General features: G+C 44.7%; 1 protein-coding gene across 1 annotated transcript in view; it reads right to left on the minus strand.

The window, feature by feature from the left end:
• Positions 1 to 609: 609 nt before the first annotated feature.
• Positions 610 to 24,266, minus strand: part of LOC139053110 (uncharacterized) — a 57,305-nt gene continuing 33,648 nt past the window's right edge. The window contains exons 3-4 of the mRNA XM_070530266.1: positions 11,274 to 11,441; positions 610 to 2,657 (exon numbers count right to left, since the gene is read on the minus strand). Of these exons, the coding sequence (XP_070386367.1) occupies positions 2,212 to 2,657; positions 11,274 to 11,441 (614 nt within the window). The 3' untranslated portion in view covers positions 610 to 2,211. The remainder of the gene's footprint in view (positions 2,658 to 11,273; positions 11,442 to 24,266) is intronic.

The raw sequence follows: 24,266 nt of genomic DNA on the forward strand, positions 1-24,266 counted from the left end.
TAAAAAATTCAAAGAACAAAAGACGTTTCCGCTCCTACAGGGAATCCTCGTTCACAATCATCTTTTGCGCTCTTCAACTTTTAGTATTCATGGGGCCAGCGTCCGTGTTCACTAGGCAACTATGTCTTGATCATTACCGACAAGAAGAGCTTTCGGCAAACCATAGTCTTCAAGAAAAAAAAAGTTCATCAGCCCTTCCCCTCCGTTGAGAAGGACGAGCAACGAAGCTGTGGTGTGTTTTGACTCATTCAACAGATCTATGTATATAATAATAATAATAATAATAATAATAATAATAATAATAATAATAATAATAATAATAATAATAATAATATTTATTGCCACACAATATACAAAACAACACAAGCAGGCCGGTCTAAGCCTTAGTATTATTATTATTATTATTATTATTATTATTATTATTATTATCATTATTATTATTATTATTATTATTATTATTATTATTATTATTATTATTATTATTATTATTATTATTATTATTATTATCGTCGTCGTCGTCGTTGTTGTTGTTGTTGTCCTTTGATGTGACCGCAACAAATAAAGATGTCTTGACCAGCTCGTAACACGCTTTTTCTTGTCGTCATTTATTCAGCTTTTATAACACATTTTGTCTAGATGGCTCGATTCTTGGTAAATTATCCTTAGTGGATATCCCACATGCTGTTAAAGGGACAGAAAAGGCAAATATTGAATCAAGCTAAAGTGATAGATTGGTGTTCGAGAATCTCTAAGGCGTGAATATTATCGCGAACAGAGCCTTAATAATCTATAAATTGAGGTAAATGCAGCACGTGATTAGAGACTCCCCCGGGACATTCAAGTACTTGCCCATTGACGAAAGCACTCCTCAGTTAACTTCTGTCACAAGTACTCAACCAATCGTTACTAAAAACATACCTGTATTATATTATAAGGTAAAATAATATGCTACTTGTCCAGTTCTGTCTCATTTTTGGAAAAAAGAACTAATTGAATTTAGCCTCGACAACGACGCGGGTGGTCGAAAGGTTTCATTTTCGCTCGATTCGTGCCACCCACCGCTTTCGTCTTTCACTAATTTCGTTGTCAGATGGTACTGCGCTGGTTTAGCCGGCTCGCGAAACTCGCGCAAACCGCAGGGAGCAGAAAATCCAACTTCCGTGTGATGTCACAGGATGCCCGAACGGGCTCCGACACTTGAGCGAAGAGCAGGTGCAGCGGCGAATCCACTGGCTCGGTACCAGTGTCTGCCGGGCGCCGTTTTAATCCCCGACGGGAGCAAAGGACGGTGATGGCGTACGCAACGGCACCGCAGCCCTGGTTGGCTGACGGCTGATTTGAATTTCAAAAAAGATATTCGAACCCTTCAGAAGCAATTTTTCACGTGAACTAAGTTTTTTCTTGACACAAAACAAGCGTTGCGAGGCTTCTGGAATGGTATTTACTCAGTCCACGTCGACTTACTATTTACTTTAATGTCCCTTTAAGATCGTCGTCGTCACCATCTTTAGCGAGATGCCGGAGAGAGCGTCCAACGACGATTTTCGCTGCAACGGCCTGTCGCGATCGAATTCTTCTGCTCGCTTAGAGCGCATTCTGTTCCTTCAGCAAAAGATGGTCCTTGTGACAGGAACTGTAGTCAACTTTTTAAAAGGGACATAGATACATTTGGCTCTGATTCTTACCCTAGCATTGGTGCTGTAAGTAGCTGATCTTTTAATCTGTAATCCCAGTGTATTGCATCTTCCCTTTTCGTTATCTTTTTGTTCCGTCCCTATCATAATGTGCAGCTAATGTCATGGCAGCTGTAAGTTGAGTTTTGGCGTCAGGCGTGCATTTTCTGACCTCTCATAACCATGCTCTCTCAGATTACTCGGCTGTGGCATACATACCTCGGATGCGATTCATTACTGAGAATGTAAGCGATGGTTATCATTTCTGTTCTACGGCGCAGCTTTCTCTGCCCTTCCATCCCCTCTCTTCGCAAAGCTGGACGTTCGCCAATCGCTCAGTGCTTATAGCAAAGCATTAAGGTGCATTTGACACGGGCTCGCTGCCTCGATGCCTGCTTTCCCCTATTCAATGAGGTACACCCGACGCTTGCCATGGCAGACGTGTATACGCTACTCGTACAGCAGCGTGCCGCACCGCGCAATCCACAGCGAACGTTACCGTCGCCTCTAGCTGTTGAGGACGGAGTTCGCAACGAAGTTACGAGTTACGCGCGGCGGCACACAGCCTGCTCCGATCTTGCGACGCGCCGGGCGAGCGGCTGAAGCCAGGCGACTGTCCGCGCTCGCACTCCACATCCAAGGGCGAGTCGTCGTCCGACGAGTCGCCGCTTCTTGAACGACGCCTCTCGTGGAGCTCCGAAGCGGGTCGCTGTGGCGCGGACGCCGCGGCGATGCGAGGGCGGCTGTGCACGGCCGTCGCGTTCGGCCGCGCGCCGACGGCAACGGGAAACGCTTGCGGCGCCGGCAGCCCGGGTGGCAGGAGGGAAGGCAAAGTGGGCACCGCCACCAGGCTGGTAGTGGCCGTGGTGGAGCACGGCGGGCAGGGCACGTTCCACCACATGTGGAGGGCAGGCGCCACAGCCGTGCCCGCCGGCTGCTTTTGCAATGAGTCTTGGATCGCCAACGACTGGACCTCGAGACGAGCTGCGCCGAGCAAAGGGTGAATGGTGGTCACCTGTCAGTATATGGGCCCGGTATACGGAAGCCTCATTGAGGTCAAGATATCTATAGCCAGTGCTTTTTTTATTATTATTATTATATTTCATCGAGCTTTATCTCACGAACGCCCACATCAAGTTGACAATTCTGCGGAAAATTTAGGCGGATCACATCACTCGAGACGGGAAGAACGGATGTCGAGTGAAATAGCAGTAGAACTTTCAGGTTATTCCGGCTATAGTGATCGTTCCATTCCGCGGAAATGCGCAAGGTGCAGAAACGTCTCTGAAAAGGGATATCACCCACCCGAGTGCAGCAAGAAGCTAGAAGAGAAACACGCACAGTCTTTATATATATATATATATATATATATATATATATATATATATATATATATATATATATATATATATATATATATACAGGGTGTTTCAGCGAACACTTTCAAAATTTCATAAAGCTTGCCTTTGGCAGATAGCTCAATTCTAGTTTATGTGCCGATCTACTCGAAGCGGCGCACACTGCTTGCACAAAAAAATTGAACTGCAAACTCGACTAATCAACCGGAATTCACCAATTAACTTTTTAGTTAATTACCGTATGACCCATATTGCAATTTACAAATTCTAGCAGTGAACTCCACAAGGCGGATCCCGTAGGAGCGAATTCTCTGGACGGCACCAGTTTCGAGATATAGATTCCCGAACTTTGCGGAGAATAACATTGGCGTTCCAGTTACTTCTGTGCTTCAGCGCATGAAACTACGTTTCATGCAGATTGACACGACATGGTGACGAGGAAAGAATAACAAAGTACGCGAAGAAAGCACACACGCGCGTATTCATTACCATACATAGTTATCGCTACTCATTTTGCATTCATTTAGCAGCGCTAATTAGCGGTCGCTTACCGCGCGCGCGCGTTTGGTTGCAGCTATACTCTGCAGCCTAACTAATAATGAGCCCACTAGTGGCTAAGGAACCATCGAACGCAATCCGCTCAGTAGCGAAGGCATATTTGCTTTGTCCGATCATCGGTAACGTATCGCGCCTTTCGTCGCAGTGGTTGTACGCCCCTACACTCTAATCTTGGTAACCTATAAGTATACCTATAAACATGAGTAACGAATAAAATCACGGTTACTTCGCCTGTCCTTTTGATGTTTTCATTACATTGCTCATGCTAAGGGTTACAATGACGAAACTGATTGATACGAATGCTGCTCATTAGTTACATTGATCTGCTGCCAGCATGTAACCTCTATATTGTAACCTATAGAATTTTAGTAACCTTTAACCGAGACCCCACGGAGACATTAAATAGAAAGGGGAAGTTCGCAATTTACACATTAACAAAGCGTAGGATAAGTTACCTGCGTGCACACATGGTTGATCCATTTGATAAGCACTTGTGCGGGTGTTCTGTCGTAAATTTTGAGTGAGAGCAAATTACTCATTGAGCCGGCAGAGCCGCATATCGGAAGTAGGCCGCGAGAAAAGAACGTTCTGCAAGAATAATGACGATTCTTGCCGGAAGTACAACCATCGACTGAGCAAGTATTATATACAATTAGCGCTTTTCACAGACCCTACATGTGTCCTGCAGAAATCTATATCGTTGCCGTCGCATGCCGCTGCCGACACATGCCACCGCAAGTGTTTTTGTTGTTTCTAATGGGTCTCACATTCACGGATTGGGGAGCCCTTTTGACATACGTTTAGCTTATAACATGATAAAATAATGCTCCTCTGGCACTTCTGCCTTCTTCATGAGGGGAGAAAAAAGAAGCATGGTTTTTATTATTATATGGTAGGAACCTGGAAGGGCCTTTTGCCGTGTTTACTCAGTGCGAATTTGGTTGGGTGCATTCATGGAGCAAGCTCGATCGCAGGCTGATGTACGAACGTTTTCCTCATATTACAGCCATCCAGCGCAATGCGTCGTTGCCTAGAAAGCGTCCAAAGAATTCAATGAGTGTTGCCCCAACGGAAGATATATTAACTGAGCATTTTAGCAAACAATCTTTGCAGCCGAGGTGCGAATTCGGAGCAAACAAAATGCAATTATTAAAACGCTTGGCACGTTTCTCCCATTATTTTTTGTGCACTCAGCAACGGTACGAGTCAACGTCTGCAACACGCCACATTTCCCTGTATTGTACAGCAGCAACACGGTTGATGCAACGCGCCAATGCATGTTAGCGCAGCAAACCCAGCACGGAAAAGCCGCATACAGCCGCTCCATTGCCACGGAGCCGTGTAGACAGATCAAAAGTACAGTTGGCTGAAGTTCTACCACCATGATAGCTATAAAGAATAATTCTGTCCAATGCAGCAGCATTGTTTCCAAGAGCGCACTATGTCCATAAGTTTGTGTTTTTGTTTTACCCTCAACGAACCTGTTTTCGTTTGAATATGCGCAGCCGGATCAGAATGTCCGAATCGTGCTTGAGTTACTGTACTTCAGTACAGAAGCAGCGGCCCAGTTTTTATTGTCATCTCTCCGCGTTTCCGTATATAGCTTTAGCATTGCATGACGGGAAGTAGTTGCAAACATGGCGTTGTGAGCTGTGTATGTGTGTTTTGTTGATAGTTCCGGCGTCAGTCGCAATGGCAGTGACGAACAGAAACTTTGTTTGGGATAATGCGCGGCCGCTGCAAAAAGCCATTTTGTGACTGTGAGCGCTTCAGTGTCCTCATTTCGGCGAACATTCGCTGTGACTACTGCGACCACAGCCCCGGATCGCATGGGAAAATAGACGAACTTGGTAAGTGTTCTTGCATTGTATATATGGTTTGTCTGTATTCAGCATATAGCTAGGCTGCACCTTTTCTTTCATTATAGGTCAGGGAAGTGCAAAAAAAAGAGAGAGATAGCAAAGGGGTAAGTAGCGATTTGCGCGGAAATGCATCCGTGTTTCTTCCACGCTCAAAAACGACACCTTAGGGCTCGTCCACGTTACCGGCACGGCAGGCCGCCGTTCGACGGCGGCTTTCCTCGCGAACGGCGAGATTTGCTTGCCGTAGATAGGGTGTGATCATATGATGTTACCGGGACCCATTTGTGTCGCATCCGTACAGTGAAGTAGCGACCGAGGAGTGGTCGTTCTGGCAGCGTCGGCAGCCTTACCGCCGCTCATCGCTCGGCGGCGCCGATATCGTCGCTAGGCCTTTTCCGGTTCACGTCGAAGCGAAGGCTTATGGCGTTTCGGAATGAATCACCGACGCTCACAAGCCGCAATATTTCATACCGTTGCTGTCGCTCTTCACAATAATTATACACAATGCAAAAAATACGCTAATATTAGCAGCGCCGTCGGCAGTGATGCGAGCACAGCCGCGCCCGTCGTCTGCCGTCGGGAGCCGTGCCATGCAGCTGAGCTGGATAGGTATCCGTGCTCTCGTTCGGGTTTAACGTTTGACAGTGGATATTGTTTTACGTAAAGAGATGCGAACTTTTAAGAGAACAACGCAGGGGAACTGGCTCAACCTACACTAGGCTACAGATGCGAGTTTTGAGCGTAAGTTGTTTTCAGTGAGTTTGGAAATCCAAACTACTAAGGCACAGTCAATGCATGTTTACTGTGAGTAACACACCTGCCTGGTTTAGTAGTGCCAGCTTTCCTAGCTTACTTCTCTCCTTTTGCCCTTGTTCGTACATCTCTTTGTTTTATTATGTGGGAAAATGCGACATGCATGCCGTGCTCTAAACTACATAAATAAATTGCGGGCAGTGGTTTATGTCATCTTTAATTTCTTTTCATAGATGGCATTGCCAGCTGATGAGCTCCAAGTAACAGCACCTCACATTTACTGCGCTCCTGACAAGACATGTATTTTTGCTGGCAGCCAAGCCGAAGTCATCACTGTCTGCACGTCTGGAATACAACGGGCACTTATTTTTTGCCTTTGGCATATTATGTTAAGAACCTAGAATATCCATTTGCATTTTACCAAATACTTGCTCTCGTGCAAAAAGTTGTGCTGCCAGGAGACAAACTAGTGAAAGGACTGCTTTCTACCCGTCTGAAACGTCTCTTTGCGCTCCTAAGCAGTAAAAATGTAATCTAGGGAGTAGTGCTGTTCGCGCTGCTTTCCATGTTTTTCACCAACTCTGAAGTGAAAGAAAAAAACAACATAGTGTGGGATTTACTTCAATGCGTTTGGTTAGCTCCAAAGGTGGGAGAGGCTTACACCATAAGCAGCTGTTTTTTTCACGTCATACATTGTTTACTTCTAGTGACAAGCAGTGCATTTACTTGCTCTAGTCATCTGTTCCTCTCCCTTGTGGTGAAGGCTGGTTAATTTTATTTCATTTGTGTATTCATAGGCCTCAGAATTATAAACATAGCTTAAGCATTTAATTCACCCACGTAGATGGTTGTTTTGCAAAATGTAATGCACTCTATTTGCCCTTTGCTCAGTGAGCAGATCGGTATATATCTCTGTGCCTCTGCAGAAATCTAGTATTGCAGTTATTAAGTAGCATCAATTCTGATGTTTGTCATTTTACACAGTTGTGCTTCAATGACTGTATATGGGAGGCCTCATGGATGGTATTTTTGTATCACACCTTGTTGAACAAAAAACTTGTAATAAAGAATTTCGTACCTGTGAGTACTCCAACTTATTTTTCGAGAACATTCACAGAATATTAAACGGAACAGCTTATTACAAAGGCTAGGTGCATAGTTAGGAATTGAAATAATGACATTGCCTTCAACTACATTAAAACAACTCATTGTCACAATATTATTGCCAGCAGGGCTTTGCAGTATGCTTTTGCTCACCTGAACTAAATTATTATGGCCAATCAACAATACTCATGCATATGTTGCTTCCCCAAGTGTTTTTCTTCATTGAGTGTACTTCAAGTAATTTTGTGCCTTTGGAAGATGGACTTTTAATAAATAGTGGCTTTTCTGCAAAGTATGTAATACTCTAGGAACTGAAGGTATTTTTGGCTTCCACATATTTTAGAGGGACATTAACTTAGAGGCAGCATATGTTAGAAACTTACAGCTGAGTTATATTAGCAGTCAAGCAGGAACTGTCCCCCAAAGGCTATGTTAAGTTTAGGGGTTACTTTGGCTATTTATTCAGATGTATTTATTGTGATTACGCTGTATTGTTATAGCTAACCTATAAAATCTATCATGGCGTCATGATTTAAAATGTTCTGCATCTCGAATGGGGCCAACATTGTGATGCCTGTCAGTTGCCTCTGATTTCTTTTCGCCACAGATTGTCATGTAGAAGTTTGAATTATGGGACTGAAAGAAAAATGTTTGGGTCGATACCAATCCGAGCAAATTACATGCTCTCTTTAAAGCTTTAATGAAATGCATTGACAGTGAAAGACTCTTCTTTTATAGTCCCACAATTTAAACACCAGCATAGCTATAATCTGAGGTGAGAAGATAGCCAGCTGGCAGGCATGACAATATCGCCCCAATTCGAGATGGCAATATCTTGTAGTGGAGCAGTGCAAATTTTCTAGTTTGGCTATAAAAATAGAATGCAATCAAGAAGAAAATATACGTATCAGTTACTGAAGTAACCCCTAAATTTAACACATCCTTTAGAGGTTACATTTGCTTTTAGAAAATAAAGGACTACAGCGTAACCTATAAAGCTGCATATTTTTCAAGGGTAACAACGTACCTTTTATATTATATTGGTTACAATGTACCTTGTAATATAATGGTTACAACGTACCTTATATTTTGTATTAGTTACAATGTAACTTATAATATATTAGTTACAATGTACCTTATAAATGCGAATTTGTGCACCTATACTAAGGGTTGCCCAGCTAAGGGTGTACAGAGACAACACCAGTCCAGTGCAACTCGCACAGTTCGACCCATACAAGACGGAAGCGCCCACGACTCGTCATCGTCGCCAGGCCCACACCGTGCATGCTTGCTGACTCTTTCAGTACCAGTTATTCCATTTGGAGTCACATTATTTATCTGCCCCGGAAGAACGCGCGGCTTAAAATTTTCCAAGGCGAGACTGTTGCACTTAGAAAGGTTAGGCCTCAATTTCTGTATTCTCGACACTCTGCGCACGCACAAGTATATGTGTGTGAGAGATTTGTGCAGCACCACTGGCACTCTACTTACCCGTATTTCTGCATCTGCATGCACCACATCGCGCAGTTTATGAATTCAATCCAAAGAAACACTCTGCGAATTGTTTATTTTGCTAGTATTTAGATTTACTGAGCCTAAGGAAAGATCCCCAAATAAAGCTTGTTAGAGCAAAACAATCTCTTTCATTTTTTTTCTTTGTAAACACGACTGAAATAGAAATGATTCCATTTTGGAATCATCGGATCCTGCTGGACAATTTCTGTTGGGTACGTAAATGAAATGCAGCGCCCGTAAATTTAAGCTTGCTGTAGATATACTTCTCTCTTCTTGTGCTTTGGGCAATCTGTTCAAGCGGATAACTTGTACTTTTGTAGTTGTTAAAAGTCAGCATTAACTGTTTTCTTTTTCCTTCTTTTGGAAAAGGGTATAACCGAAAGTTCTGTCACGCGACGTGCCAGACACGCATATTGAATCATCATATGAAAAAGAAAAAAAATAGACAAATAACAGAAGCAAAGGAATACCGCTTATCCAGCCAAAATATTATTGTTGATGATGTGACGAAGAAAATTCCCAACGTAATCAGAAAGAACCCCCCAGCAGTATTGTGTGCACAGAAAGAAAAAGGGGATAAAAGGAACGAAACAGGGAGGAGCCTCGCTTAGTCGACAGCCATACTAAGTTGTAGCTTCTTATAAGTTCTTCAAGGTGCTCTCATATAGAACTGTTTTATACGGTTGCTTCAAGACAAACCTATGCGCTGGTCTGTGCGATCACCCAGCACTTTTGGGAAGACAATGCTGAAAAAATTGCATTTTTTTTATCAATTGGAGATTTCTCTGGTATTGTGAGTGTTCTGCCGTGCAAATTGTACTGAAGTGAAGATGAAGTTTTCAGCACTGTAGGTGAAATAATGATAAAAACGACAGGTTCGGTAGATAGAGCAAATGGTTTCATACAAATGGCAACAGCAATATGACCCCCAACACACGCCCCAGATGCGACCCACCTTCAAGGTGCAACCACTGAATATCAGTAATTCATGTGCAATGACGTGCTTGATTTATGTAGGTACCACCAAGTCTGAGTGATTCCATTTGCAATCACGTAATAAGATTACGGACATAAACGTGTGCAGTCTGGTTGGTATGTTCCATCTATTTGGACCAGGATTACTTGATACCAGAAGAATCAATTACTTTCGTGCAGCACACTCATATTTCCGTTGTGAAAGGGTTCAGAAGTGCGCCAATAACGGAGGTGGCTATCACGAGACTACGCTGCAGATATCGCTAGCGATGCGCTCGCCCTGCTCCGTGCGCATGCAATGCGTGCAGCGAAGCGTGCGGATACGACGCATGCGTGGTGCGGAACAAAAAAGCGCAAGCAGATACGCGCAGAGGCTTTCCGCTTGCTCATGTACGGAATACGAAAGGTGATATCTGTACCAGTAATCTGCGAACATTGCTCACTGGTTGAGTTGGAAAATGATGGAAGACGCGTACAGCGAGCGGGAATGAAAGTTGAACCATTGGCAAAAACGACAGTTATCTTGTACGTACAATCTAAGCTTGAGCCACTGGTGATTTTGTTTTCATGTTTCTATTCAATTTTTTTTTCCCCGGTTACCAGGCACCGAAACGACTGAGATCATGAGGAGTGGCTGGTCACGTAGTCCCTTACCCTATCAAGAGTAAGCGATTATACACGTATCGACGCAAAGCAAGCTGGTGGATACACAAACAGGCAGCCATTTCATCCGTCTCTGTTGTCACCAACTTTCAAAATAGAGACGTCAAACTCAGATTTATAATGCAAAATCAGTAGCCCCAGGATGTCATTAGCCTCAATCAAGATTACAATTTTTTGCACAGCCTAACCTATGCCGGCGCTTGCAACAACAATTGAAGTCATATAGCACACGTCTACGTGTCTGTTTTGGAAATAGCAAATCTTCTTTTTCTTCAAAACAAGGAGGAGAAAAAATAGCACCCATGGATTCCCTCCGCCGGTCAAACAGTTGCTTTCTTTATTTTTTTTTCTTTCGCTGATCGATCGATCGTTGCCCGCTGTCTATGCGCCGTCGTTAGCACACTCCGCGCTCGCTCGTACAATCATAAGAGCAACGGTAAAAACTCCATAAGCTGCGACGAAAACACAATTACGCGAGCTTTAGCGATACTCGAACGAGTCGCTGTTATGAAATTATTCAGGCTACGCTGTCACTAAGCAGTAGCGTTCGCCATCGCTGCGATGCCCAGCGTGCTTAATGATCCCAAGCAACGGAGGCGCGGGACTCTACTATTCGACATCGCGCAACAAATCAACGGGGGTGGTGCGGTTCAAAAAAAAAAAAAAAGAGGAGGGCGCGGGGGGAGGGTGAATGGAGCGGAGGGAGAATACGCAGCAAATAAAAGGATTAAAAGAAAAAAAGGGAGACGTAGCAAGCTTGACCAAGGAGTGACAACACAAACAAATGCAAAATGTGAGTCAGAAAAGAGTACCTTCCAAAAGCCGGGAAAAGGCACGGTCGACGCTGAAGTTTGTCTCCCGCAGGAGCGCGTACAGGTAAACGAGCGGCGGCGCCTCGGCACCGGACACGGCGAGAGCGTTGGCAAGGCAGGCGAGGGCGTCTTGCACGTACCGGCGCTTCCGTAGTTCCTCGAGGATACCTAGATGTGGGGACACGAACGTCAGCAATGAGTGCGCACGGACCCGACGACGCTTGCACAGAGCGCGGTGCTCTTGCGGCGGCAGCGTTTGCGGATGACTGATGCGTCAGACACTCGGTCTCTCGAAATGTTATGCCACGTTGAAAGTGTAACACAGCGCAAACGAACACGGCGCACCACGTATGATCACTTTTCACTTTCCTTCTCATATACAAGCTCCCCCACGTCCAGTGTTGGGAGTCACAATACACGTAATAAATGAGGTAAATAAGCTCATTGTTTTTAACAAACACATAGCCCGCAACCTTCATATTTCAATTTGTCAGGAACAAGAAAATATTCCACATTCTATGGTCGTTTTTCTCGAACAGTCGCATTCGATGTGATTCGCTAATGTCACTGTGAGCATCGTGACATCGTTTTTATGCTAGTCTACCACATAAACATTGGCGCAATGTTTTCTTATCACCAGCTTCAAAGGCTTTATACACGGTAATGACACGTCCCGCTACGTCCCATCACCTAAATATGACAACTGCATTTGCGTAATTCCCTTTGCGCAAGTTTAATGTTAGTCAGTGTCTCAAAAATAAGAAAAAGAAACAAAAGCTTTCAGGGACTCGTTCGTCCATCTGAGCATGACTTTATTGCGTAGGTGTAAACCTGTTAGTGCAACTTACAATGCCGCAACATACTTGTCGAGATGATATTTGACAGTTGCTTGACTGACATTCATGTGCCATGAGTGAAGATACTTCCAAATGCTCAGGGAAAACCTGGAAAACTCAGGGAATTTGGAAATGTCAACTTGGTAGACACCCTGTTATGGCAACAGACGAAACTAGGCGCTTATTGAAAAACTGCAAACAATCGCCAATTGTTTATACTACTTCTGCTGTCGTTCTTGCGGGACGCACCCGCCTCGCTGAATTGCTGACCACGCGTTTACAAATCGCTGCGAAATATCTATGAACAAGCCCTTTCCCTTGCCAGCAATACTCGCTGTCGCACTTACATCGCCAAGAAAAGACCGCATTGTGCACGTAATCCCGATTGAATATTTTCCATCAGCTCTTCCTGCAGCGCGCTTCATCCTGGAAAAGTCCAGCATTCGGCGTACGAAGTTTTAGGTGACAAAAACACGACGTGATGTAGGCACGCCGAAGTGAAGCTTTCCCCTCCAGAAATTTTGACCACCTATAGGGATCTGTATAGTGCACGGCCTACGGGTGTCTTTGTATTTCGCCCCCATCGAAATTGGGATTGGATCCCCGTGACTTCGTGCTTAGCAGCGCAAAGCCATAACCGCTGAAACAACCACGGCGACTGAGGCACTGGTACGAAATTAAATTAAATCTGGGGGTTTATGTGTCAAGACCACTAAACGATTATGAGGCCTGCCGCAGTGGGGAGCTCCGAGTTAATTTTGACCACCTGGTGCTCCTTGACATGCACCTAAATCTAAGTGAACAAGTGTTTGCGCAATTTATCCCCAACGAAGTGCGGCCGCCGCGGCCAGGGTGGCACCCGCGACCTCACGCATTCCTGCGCAACGCCACAACCACAAAATTATCTGCGGCGGATCGCCGCTACGAAAGAAGGTTACAAATTGAAAAGCCGTCAGTTGTGCGTATAGGTAAACGTTCATGATGGAAAAGCACTGCTGAAATGGAGACATTAGAAAAACGCAGGACAAGCGCTTTGTCCTGTGTTCTTGCAGTCTCCAATCTAGGCAGTGCACTTTTCCATCATGAAGGTTACAAAGCTTTCTGGATGAGCCCGTAATAGCCTCTCGACTTACCCAGTGAAATGGGTGGACAGAAGTCGTAAGGAAAGAAGCCTACGCTACATATCTTGAAGCAAACGTTTACCAGCGCGAAGAAAACGAGACGGAGGACGATGAACACGACGAAACACAGACGAGCGCTGAACACAGGCAGCGCTCGTATTGTATTTCTTCGTGTTCCTCGTCCTTCGTCTCGTTTTCTTCGCGCTGGTAAACGTTTGCTTCAAGATCATGAACCAACTAACTCGCATCAGAGTCTTGCTACGCTACATGGCTGACTTTGTGTACAACTCCGCGCTTCTCTGTTGTTTGAGTCTCGGAGTTCCGTATCTTCGAGGGCTGCTGAAATAGTGAACGAGACAGCAATGCTGTTTACCAGGCTTGCAGAAGCAAGGTTGCATTTCCGGTCGTGAAAACGCCGTCATCAGCAGCAAGCGCGCGTAAAGCAAATGGGCGTGCGGTCGCTGACAAGGAGGAGAAGCGGCCGGCTGTGTTCGACTCTGTCCGCAAGGAGAGCGATCGGCGGTGGTACTGCGGGTATAAACAGTGTCAGCCAAGGCTCACAGGGTTTCGCGCATGTAAGAGTTTCCGAAAAACACTCATTATACTTGCACAAAACTACTTCTGCTTGGACAACCACGGCTTTTCGATCCCTTCTCTGTCAGTGCGTTTAGCATTCGTAGCCACGTATTCTCAAATGATTCAGAACCCGAAGCTTTTCCTTCTGCTCCACCGACTCGAGCAGAACGCCGACCTTCGGCCGAAGAAGCCACTAGGTTTTTCAAGAATCACCGTGAAGTGTCACTGAAGCACCGCTCCCTGCATTTGTCAAAGGGCGGAGTGCTGCTATCAGTTTTTCTCGAGTCGGGGATGGAGTGCTGAGCGGAGGAAGCGTTTGGGACACGGGGGTTTATCCTACTCACCCCCCCCCCCACACACACACACCCACACTTTGAGGTTTATATCAATTTTCTAGCCTCTCGACTCCAGCAGTCTTTCAGTCCGTTCGACCGCGATCGTAGACTGACCAATTTAATCTCACCGTTAGCACGCACCAACGCGTCGGCCGTGTAAACTCGGATGACACTCCAAAGAAGGCGGATTGCGCGTATGCGGCGCTAGATGGCGCGACGTGTCTAGAAGAAGGTGCTAAAGAGGAGTCTGGCTGCAGTACCACGGCTCATGCATGACCCCTTTCGGTGGTCGCTCTTTCAATTCTCTCTGTTGATATCATGACGTGAGAAACGTATATACGTTTCATAGTTTACAAACATAAACAATCTTGCAAATCTTCTCACGCTAAATTAGTCTTATTATTTCACCACCAGTTATGTATGTCGTCATCACTTATAAATAAATAATATACGAATCTTACACCCACCTCTCACCACTCTTATAATTTACACGAGTTTCATTCAACATAAAATTAAACGAATATTTACCAATTCTGTCTATAATGAACCTGCCATATTTATATATATATATACTCCTAAGCAAAATTACACCCTTTTGCCACACAACTATAGTCGTCGTCTGTCTTGTTCGCATTTCCTTTCTTTAACGCGTCGAGCCCGGTACTTCCAAGTCACGAACGGCATGCGCATTATCAGCACGACAGAGCATTCTTGACAGGAAAGTAGCGAGCGCAGCGTTTTCAAGGCAGGAAACGCAGGCAAGACGGATGATGATTATCGTTGTGTGGCAAATTTACACCCCAAAGGGTGTACATTGGCTTAAGAGTGCAGCACCAAATTACATCTGCAACACCACCTGAGTGCTAATCCCATTAACGACAAAAATAACCTCAAAGGAAACGTTTTGCCCGAATTTTTAGGTAATGTTTTCAATATAACACCGCGTTATAGTAAAGAACGGTATTTATCATGAATTTTAGCTTAACTGAAGTAATTCGTTACAATCGTATGCGTCGCGAGCCAAGACACAGCAGCATTGCATCCAAAGTGAGCATAAAAGGTAGGCAATTTTGTTGTAGGGACGCTTCATCATCATCATCATCATCATCATCAGCCTGGTTACGCCCACTGCAGGGCAAAGGCCTCTCCCATACTTCTCCAACAACCCCGGTCATGTACTAATTGTGGCCATGCCTTCCCTGCAAACTTCTTAATCTCATCCGCCCACCTAACTTTCTGCCGCCCCCTGGTACGCTTCCCTTCCTTTGGGATCTAGTCCGTAACTCTTAATGACCATCGGTTATCTTCCCTCCTCATTACATGTCCGGCCCATGCCCATTTCTTTTTCTTGATTTCAACTAAGATGTCATTAACTCGCGTTTGTTCCCTCACCCAATCTGCTCTTTTCTTATCCCTTAACGTTACACCTATCATTCTTCTTTCGATAGCTCGTTGCGTCGTCCTCAATTTAAGTAGAACCCTTTTCGTAAGCCTCCAGGTTTCTGCCCCGTAGGTGAGTACTGGTAAGACACAGCTATTATATACTTTCCTCTTGAGGGATAATGGCAACCTGCTGTTCATGATCTGAGAATGCCTGCCAAACACACCCCAGCCCATTCTTATTCTTTTGACTATTTCCGTCTCATAATCCGGATCCGCCGTCACTACCTGCCCTAAGTAGATGTATTCCCTTACGACTTCCAGTGCCTCACTGCCTAATGTAAATTGCTGTTCTCTTCCGAGACTGTTAAACATTACTTTAGTTTTCTGCAGATTAATTTTTAGACCCACTCTTCTGCTTTGCCTCTCTAGGTCAGTGAGCGTGCATTGCAATTGGTCCCCTGAGTTACTAAGCAAGGCAATATCATCAGCGAATCGCAAGTTACTAAGGTATTCTCCATTAACTTTTATCCCCAATTCTTCCCAATCCAGGTCTCTGAATACCTCCTGTAAACATGCTGTGAATAGCATTGGAGAGATCGTATCTCCCTGCCTGACACCTTTCTTTATTGGGATTTTGTTGCTTGCTTTATGGAGGACTACGGTGGCTGTGGAGCCGCTGTAGATATCTTTCAGTATTTTTACATACGGCTCGTCTACACCCTGATTCCGTAATGCCTCCATGACTGCTGAGGTAGGGACGCTTATAACACTTCAAATAAAAAAAAAATAACGACGAAAGACTTCAGCGATTCCATCAGCTGTATACTCATTCACTGCGACAGCAGTATTCTCCCCCATTGAAGGTACCAGCACCTTATTTCATGATGATTATGGTTATGATGATGATGATTGTGATGATGATAATGATGAACCACATATATGGCGCCCGTGTTTGGAAACCCGGCTGACAGAGTCCAATGTTACCGCATTTACATGAACTCACTTCTGACGGGTTTGTTTTGGTTGTCGGCTTCTTCCTAAATGCCGTCGCATAAGAACTTATATTTTAAGGTAAGAATTTAGAAAATAAATATTTATTATAATGTTTGAAAGTTAAAACAACGGTGTGATAGTACGGGAAAAATAGGGCGGATTAAATACGTTCTGACATTTTATATTTTGTGATGTACGCAACTTTCTGCATGACATAGTAATGCAAGTTGTGGAAATTAGACTACGTACATCGACGTACTTTTGCACTCTCGAACTCTCCCTAAGTAAAGCCCATTTATTAAGTTTTTCTGCATAGATATATGGAACTTTTTATTCGCTGTTGTCTGGGCAAAGGCTTATGTTCATATTCTTTTTTCTAGGGGGGGGGGGGGTGATGCTGTTCTCGGTGGTTTAACATTTTACTATTCTTAAATGGAGTATTTAAATATATTTTATCCGGATAAGCTTCGCACAGCATGTTTCTTTTTGTTTGTTTTGTGTAAAACGGTCATATTTCTTTATTTTAAACGTTCAGTAGGACAACGTCTGAGCACGTACCTGCCCGACGTGACTGCAGCGTGGCACTTGGGATGACCTTCCAATTTGAAGTCTCCTCACACCATTGTTTCAATTCAGTTTTGGTGCAAATCAATACTTAGGCCGCAGGCGTGGAGGTACTTGCTGTGGAAAAGGTTTGATGCTTTAATGCTCGATTACTCGTTTTCAAGGTCCTAATTGGGCCCTCCAAGTAGACTCTGAGACCAGAACTTCTGCTACAACTGATGCCACGAGCGAAATGACGCAATGACACCTACGAGATGTGAAGAATTTCATCTTCTCTGTACATTTGCAGCACTGCTATTTAGGGCATCGGCGCCTATGAATACCTTGAGCCACTGTGTGAACTACGCGGCATAGTCGCAGTGAAGTCGCTGTTGGCATTGACGTTGTCGATGCTTTTGACTTTGCTTTCCAAACGCCACCTTATTCTCTGTACATCCTCTTTTTGGGGTCTTGTTTTAGGCTTATCATCATAATCATTGTCATCTGCAGTTCCTTTGTGCCACAGACGCTGTATTCATGAGCATGACAACGAAGAATTGCCCGTATACACACCGGCATCTGGTCAAAAACAATTTCTATACTACACACATAATGTAATGGCCGTCCACTGCAGTACTGCTCGTTCTGGCCTCGGAGATACATACTCAGACGCCACTGCTCCCAGTGTCTGTGGAGAACGCAAAACCTTGCACTAGTTAACCAGTACTGTTGCTGCGCGATAGGTGTAAGTGCCCTTTTAGGATGGGCCAAAATGAAACTTATAAGAGGTATAGACATTACACTATATTCCATACGTTTTCTGCCATTTTAGAAATATGACGGCCATCCATATGACATGCTTCATCTTGTTGGAATTACATAGTCTCTGGCAAAGTCAGATGCGTGGCAGGTACGCTGAAACTTCCAGGTCTACGATGTCTACGTGAAACTGGAGCGTGTGTGCGTGGGTGGGTGTGCGGCGCAAGAGCAGCTGTCACAGTGGACATTTTTATTGGACCAATGCGCTTGTTTGAATGAATATTAAGTGTCTGTCAGTTTACAGTTTTGTAGATCTCTACGACTTATTTTCATGCGTTAAATAAAGAATTAAAAAAAAGTTGCACGATAGCTCGGTGACTAGCGCGCTCGACTCCCAAACGCACATTGCGCCACTGGCATTTATTTATTTATTTCATAATACCCCTAAAGGCCCCCGAGTGGGTATTACATAGGGGGAACCGATACATGAAAAAATGCGAGCTTTGCGCGTTACTGAAAAAAACTAAAGTACACAAAAGTTATACAAAAATTTTCGAATCCCGATGGAAGCTATCAGGGAGTTCTTTGTTTTTTTTTTTCCTTCGCGCTGTGGCAGTGGTGGAAGTGTCGACGACGAGGTTGACCTGACAACGTAACAACAACAAAAAAAAAACATCGTTGTCTGTCGCCGATGACGACAACGTTCGCCACCAGCGTAAAAGTATGGACGGACGTACGGGGCAAACCAACAAGGCAAACCCAGTTTCGAGCACTTTACTGCTGTCGCTGTAAGAGTTTCGGAATGAGTACCGACGCTGCACAGAGTTACCTATTATTTATTTTTTAAAGCATTCTTCTTGACGCTACACACTTCGTCGCAGCAAGGTGAGTTCGACGAACGTACCTGCTGCCGAGCGCGTGTGTTCCGCAGCGAGCGTCGCTAAGCGCTTTCCTCTGACAGGAAGGAAGGAGGAATAAGATAAGTATGTCCAGTATGCCCAGTGAGTTATGTATTGCATACCTTTTTCCTATGGCGTCCCGTGCATGAGAGAGAGCGAACGAGTCAGCACTTTGAACATGCGATTGCGTGAGCACGGCAGAAATGTTTACTGAGGCGTCGAAGGCCCCCTGGCGGCCTATACAGTCGTCGGTGCCGTTCGGCACCGCACCATGACGAATGTGCATGCGTATCCAGGTCGCGGCACCAGCGCATTCGCAACATTATGGAGACGAAAGAAATGCCAAGTGTGCATGTGCGCAAGTGTTCAGGGAATTCTCTTTGACAATACGAATGAGTGTTTTAGAGAGGAAGGCCACACTCGCGCTATACCATGGTGCTGAGGTGCGTGCGTGTGATCTGAGTTTCGTTTCTTATTTAACGTCACTCTTCTAGTTTGGTTCGCATAAGTTCTGTTTCTTGATTTTCAGCCCCGGTGTGGTAATATGCTGGCCCCCTTTCTTTCGGTAATATTCATTAGCAAGTAATCCTTTAAAGCTGCTGAGATTTCTTTCAAGCAAATACAGAGAGGTTGACTTGAGGTAGTGTGCTTTTCTAGCCTACTACTCTGCACAGGTGAAAGAGGAAAATGGGAAGAAAAGAAGGGATGAATAAGGATGAGAACACAGTACAGGGGATTGCCAAATGCACTATCTTGCAGCACTGGTAATGGCACGGGCTCACATCGACCACTGATGAAAGCGAGCACTGACAACCACTGACGCAAGGGAAGGCCTATAAAGATTTGCCGGACATCGATACACACCAAAAGGATAAATTGGTGACTGGCACTCATACACGGGCGTACTAGGAAGACAGAAAGCGATTTCTCTCTCCATAGTGTTTGTAGCAGAGTGATTCGGCAACATTGATGTCTTAAGGTAGCATGTGTGGGTTTATTGGCCAGTTGCCTTCACCTGAAAAATATCACGTACTCGTTACGCCTGCGGCATAAAGGATGTTCCACATCCGCCGCCAAGGTTTGTGATTGGTGGCACTGGCTAACACTCCCAAGGTCAGTTCTACTAGTAAAAACGCAAATACCCAAGAAAGTGGTGGTGAAAGGGCGTCGCGGTAGCTCAATTAGTTAGAGCATCGCACGCGCAATGCGAAGACGTGAGATAGCCCCCACCTGCGGCGAGTTGCTTTAATCCACTTTCAAATTCCTCAATTCATAATTCCTTTAATTGAATTACTAAGTATAAGCAATTTTCGCTACATTGTCCTTGGTGCCTTTGTTGGCTTCTTATGATATGAATATATATATGCACACGTACATTTTTTGCACTTTGATACTCTTAATGCTAACGTCATAACAAAGCTTCGCGCCAGCTGTTTTCTATCAGTACATTATGCCGCCACCGAAAGACCCTCCTCATCGGACCGCAGTACGAAGAGCCGCAGCGTTCGCATCGTCTGAGCGAGACCGAACGGGCAGCCGGCAAAAAAAAAGGAAAAGGCCGCATATAGGCAAATTAAAGGATGAAGTGTGGTGAAACATAGTGGTGGCGTTGCAGGTGGCGTATGACACTGGTATTGACCATAATCTGAGGTGGGAATAACTGACGGGCGCGTGTACTTCAGAAACCGTTTCACCAATATCACGTTGGGGGCTTCGCTAGCGCTTCCATAACAGTACAATACCATCTTCTATATCTTGTATTTTTCTCAAGATCGCGTGGTAGTCTGCAAACGTGTTGGTGAGTCGGGGGCTCAAATGCTTTTCTTAATAGCTGTGTTTAGAGAGTAAGAAGAACGCCGACGTCCGCAAGTATTTTACTGTTCAATGACCACGTTCTAACAATTTTCGCACATGAATGCGTCATGCTCAACATAAATTTGATGTAACCAAGTTAGTAAATGAAGAACACACAGTAAACACCGAGTGTCAAAGTGGAAAAAGTGTGTGAACTGAAGTGTGGGAAGTCGGTCAAGTGTTAGGACGTAGAGTCTGCGCATGTATGTATGTATGTATGTATGTATGTATGTATGTATGTATGTATGTATGTATGTATGTATGTATGTATGTATGTATGTATGTATGTATGTATGTATGTATGTATGTATGTATGTATGTATGTATGTATGTATGTATGTATGTATGTATGTATGTATGTATGTATGTATGTATGTATGTATGTATGTATGTATGTATGTATGTATGTATGTATGTATGTATGTATGTATGTATGTATGTACGTATGTATGTATGTATGTATGTATGTATGTATGTATGTATGTATGTATGTATGTATGTATGTATGTATGTATGTATGTATGTATGTATGTATGTATGTATGTATTCCACTACACCTGCAAGCTTGCGACGACGGAAAATGCGCCATTATCACGCGAAGCTTCCTCATCATCGTGGCATATACTCTACACCTGAAAGCCGACAATATACAGCAACCGGAATCGATGGTACACGTGGCGTAAATCAAACGCCCTGGCCCTTGTATCGTGACAGCTCTTCGCGCACTAAGCGGCTGTTAACTCCGAGTCACGCCGCGAAGAATGACACCCACTATATCTCGGCTGGTCTGACGCGCCGATCAGAGGCGCACTGATGTGCGAGGCAGTCCCGTTGACTTCATCAACCGAGCGCCACAGTGACCGACAGGTAAGCCGAGCGTTCATGGATGAATGGGACAATGAATGTACTACCTACAATTGTCATAGCCGGGTGATCAGTCTCACGGCTGCAATATGCGACGCCTGTATCGAGAGCCGCCGCCGCCTCTGCTTAGCCTTTGGAGGACGATTTATGGGCTTCGATCGCTTCCCCCTGACTGCTGCACGTGCGCACGCCCAAACTACTGACGGTGCCGAAGGGAACGCGTGATCTTTGCCGGTGCTGAACTACCGCCGCGTAGCAAGATGACAAGACACCGAGCCATCGCGGGGCATTGCTGTAGCTTTGCTCTTGGTTACTTCCCTATTGCATATCACTCGAAATGGTAATGACTTGACCCGCCGCGTTAGCGCAGCGTATATGGCGCATTGCTGCTGAACACGACTTCGGGGGTTCGATTTCCTTGTCGCGGCGGCCGCATTTTGATGGAGGCGAAATGCAAAAACGTTCTTGTACTTAGATTTAGGTGCGCGTTAAAGAACCCACGGGCGATCGAGACTCGTTCAGAGTCCTTCACTACGGCGTCTCTCGTAGCCCAAGTATTGCACAGGGTCTTTACAGTCCGTGAATCAAATAATCAGTGCATGACTTAGTGGTCTATACCACAATATTGAGCTTGGACGGACTCTTCAGAGTTTAACGTTACGATTTTGTATATTGTTATGTAGCGTATTATGTATAATATGCATCATGCACATTATTTTAAACTACATAGCAAGTAACGAAAGTGTCACTGGAGAATTTCATAACAATGTTCTTTCTATCATGCATTTGGCTAGAATACCGAAGCTCGCTGCAATGAGGTTCAACTCACCATGCGGGCCCGTAGTATAATGCTGCCTCTCTGGGTCAGCACTGGTCGTGCCACAGCGCTATACAGCTTGTACGTAATTTCTCTTTAATCTCTGTGATGATCCACCGGAAAGGTGAAATTATCAAAAACATGTCTTTCCTTGTCGTGCACAGACCCACTGGCGCCAACAGCGAGATTTGCAGAACTAATGTGCATTGTCCAGCTCTTTCTTCTGTACACTTAGATTGCCTGCGATTCCGCAATCTCGAGGACACTTCCGCATTCCATAGAAAGTGCACACTCGTGCGCATGGTATATATTTTTCTTGCACTTTTCTCGTGTCTGAGGGAAGTGTTGAGTGAAAATTAGTGAGCTGATCACCCTAAAATAAGTCTGGGTGACAAGAATCTGCTGGGCTACCTTTCGAAAGCGCGGCAGGCACTTTAAAGCCACACCGAATACGTGTCGTAATAAGCAGGAAACCAGACAACAAAGTAAACAAGACAAACCCGAGCGTTATTTGGGCTTGTCTTGTTCACTTTGTTGTCCCGTTTTCGGCGCTTTAAAATATATAACAATTCGAACCAACTAGCCCAACAACACATCCTTCTCGTGAAGATCTCTATTACGGCTACCGGCTCAATCTCTCATTTTCACTCATCCACTTATGTCACATATATATATATATATATATATATATATATATATATATATATATATATATATATATATATATATATATATATATATATATATATATATATATATATATATATATATAGCGTGTGTGTGCGTTACATTGCACAATCCTAACCCTTGCACTAAATTACTCCTTGAGGCGAACGTTACTTCCACAAGACATCAAATGCGTAATTGAATAATCAACAAAATTTCATCCAATAAATGTTTTACTAATTAATTTACAGCAAATATTGCAACCCACCTACTGTAGCTAGTGAGCTTGCAAGGAATATCGGTTGCGAACAAATTCTAAGGACGGCACGGGTTCCGATATATGCGACGTCAAACTTCCGGCAATAATGGACTGTTGTTCCACTTACTTATTTATTAAAGCGCTGTTTTAAGCAATGAAGCCCTAAAGTAACTGGAACGGCAGTGTATTTTTCGGGCACTTAATACGAGAGTGAATCAGATCTTTGACCCTATGTTTTATTAGCCACAATAATGTGCATACAGATAATTAAAAATATACCTACTACTATACGCACACTGCACTATCTTTCCGCATAAAAAAAGAGAAACAGAGTAGAAGGGGGAGATAAAAAGGGAGACAAGTACGAACAAAGCGCGTACACTACAGAGCGGTAGGGGGCGGCATTCTTAGAGTCTGTCGTGAAGCCCCGTAGACCGCAAGAACCTTACTAGCGCGTGTAAGCTAGGCCTTCAACGCGGATGTCCTTTCGGAGCATTGGCCTAAAGCTTTTAGTTCTGAAAGTGGACGATTGTCCAACTGGTCCAGTACACTGCACATCACTTGTCTCTCAGCACTGTATCGCGGGCAGACACAGATAATGTGTGCGAGCGTCTCGTCGATGTTACATGTGTCGCACGTGGGGCTGTTGGCCATTCCTATGAGGAAAGCATAGGCGTTTGTAAAGGCAACGCCTAGCCACAGCCGGTAGAGCATGGTCTGTTCACGTCGTGGTAATCCAGGCGGGAGGTGCATCCGTATGTCCGGAGACAATGAACGCAACCGACACATGGTGAAAACATTTGAGTCCCACAGGGGCAAAGTACACTCACGGGACATCAATCGCGACTTTTTTATGCCTCTTCACCCTTCCCCCTGCGCAGGGTAGCCAACCGGAACTACCTCTGGTTAACCTCCCTGCCTTTCTCTGCATTATTTTCTCTCTCTCTCTTCCTTTCCGCATGGTCCCCACACCCGTTCAGGCATTTCTCCCATCGCAGCACTAAATTCGAGATGCCCCGGTCGTCCGTCAGCGACGCACGCGGCCTCCCCGAGCGCTCATTGTCGTGCATGTCTTTACGGCCTTTTGT

This window comes from Dermacentor albipictus, unplaced genomic scaffold (assembly GCF_038994185.2).
Source record: "Dermacentor albipictus isolate Rhodes 1998 colony unplaced genomic scaffold, USDA_Dalb.pri_finalv2 scaffold_73, whole genome shotgun sequence".
Taxonomy (NCBI): domain Eukaryota; kingdom Metazoa; phylum Arthropoda; class Arachnida; order Ixodida; family Ixodidae; genus Dermacentor; species Dermacentor albipictus.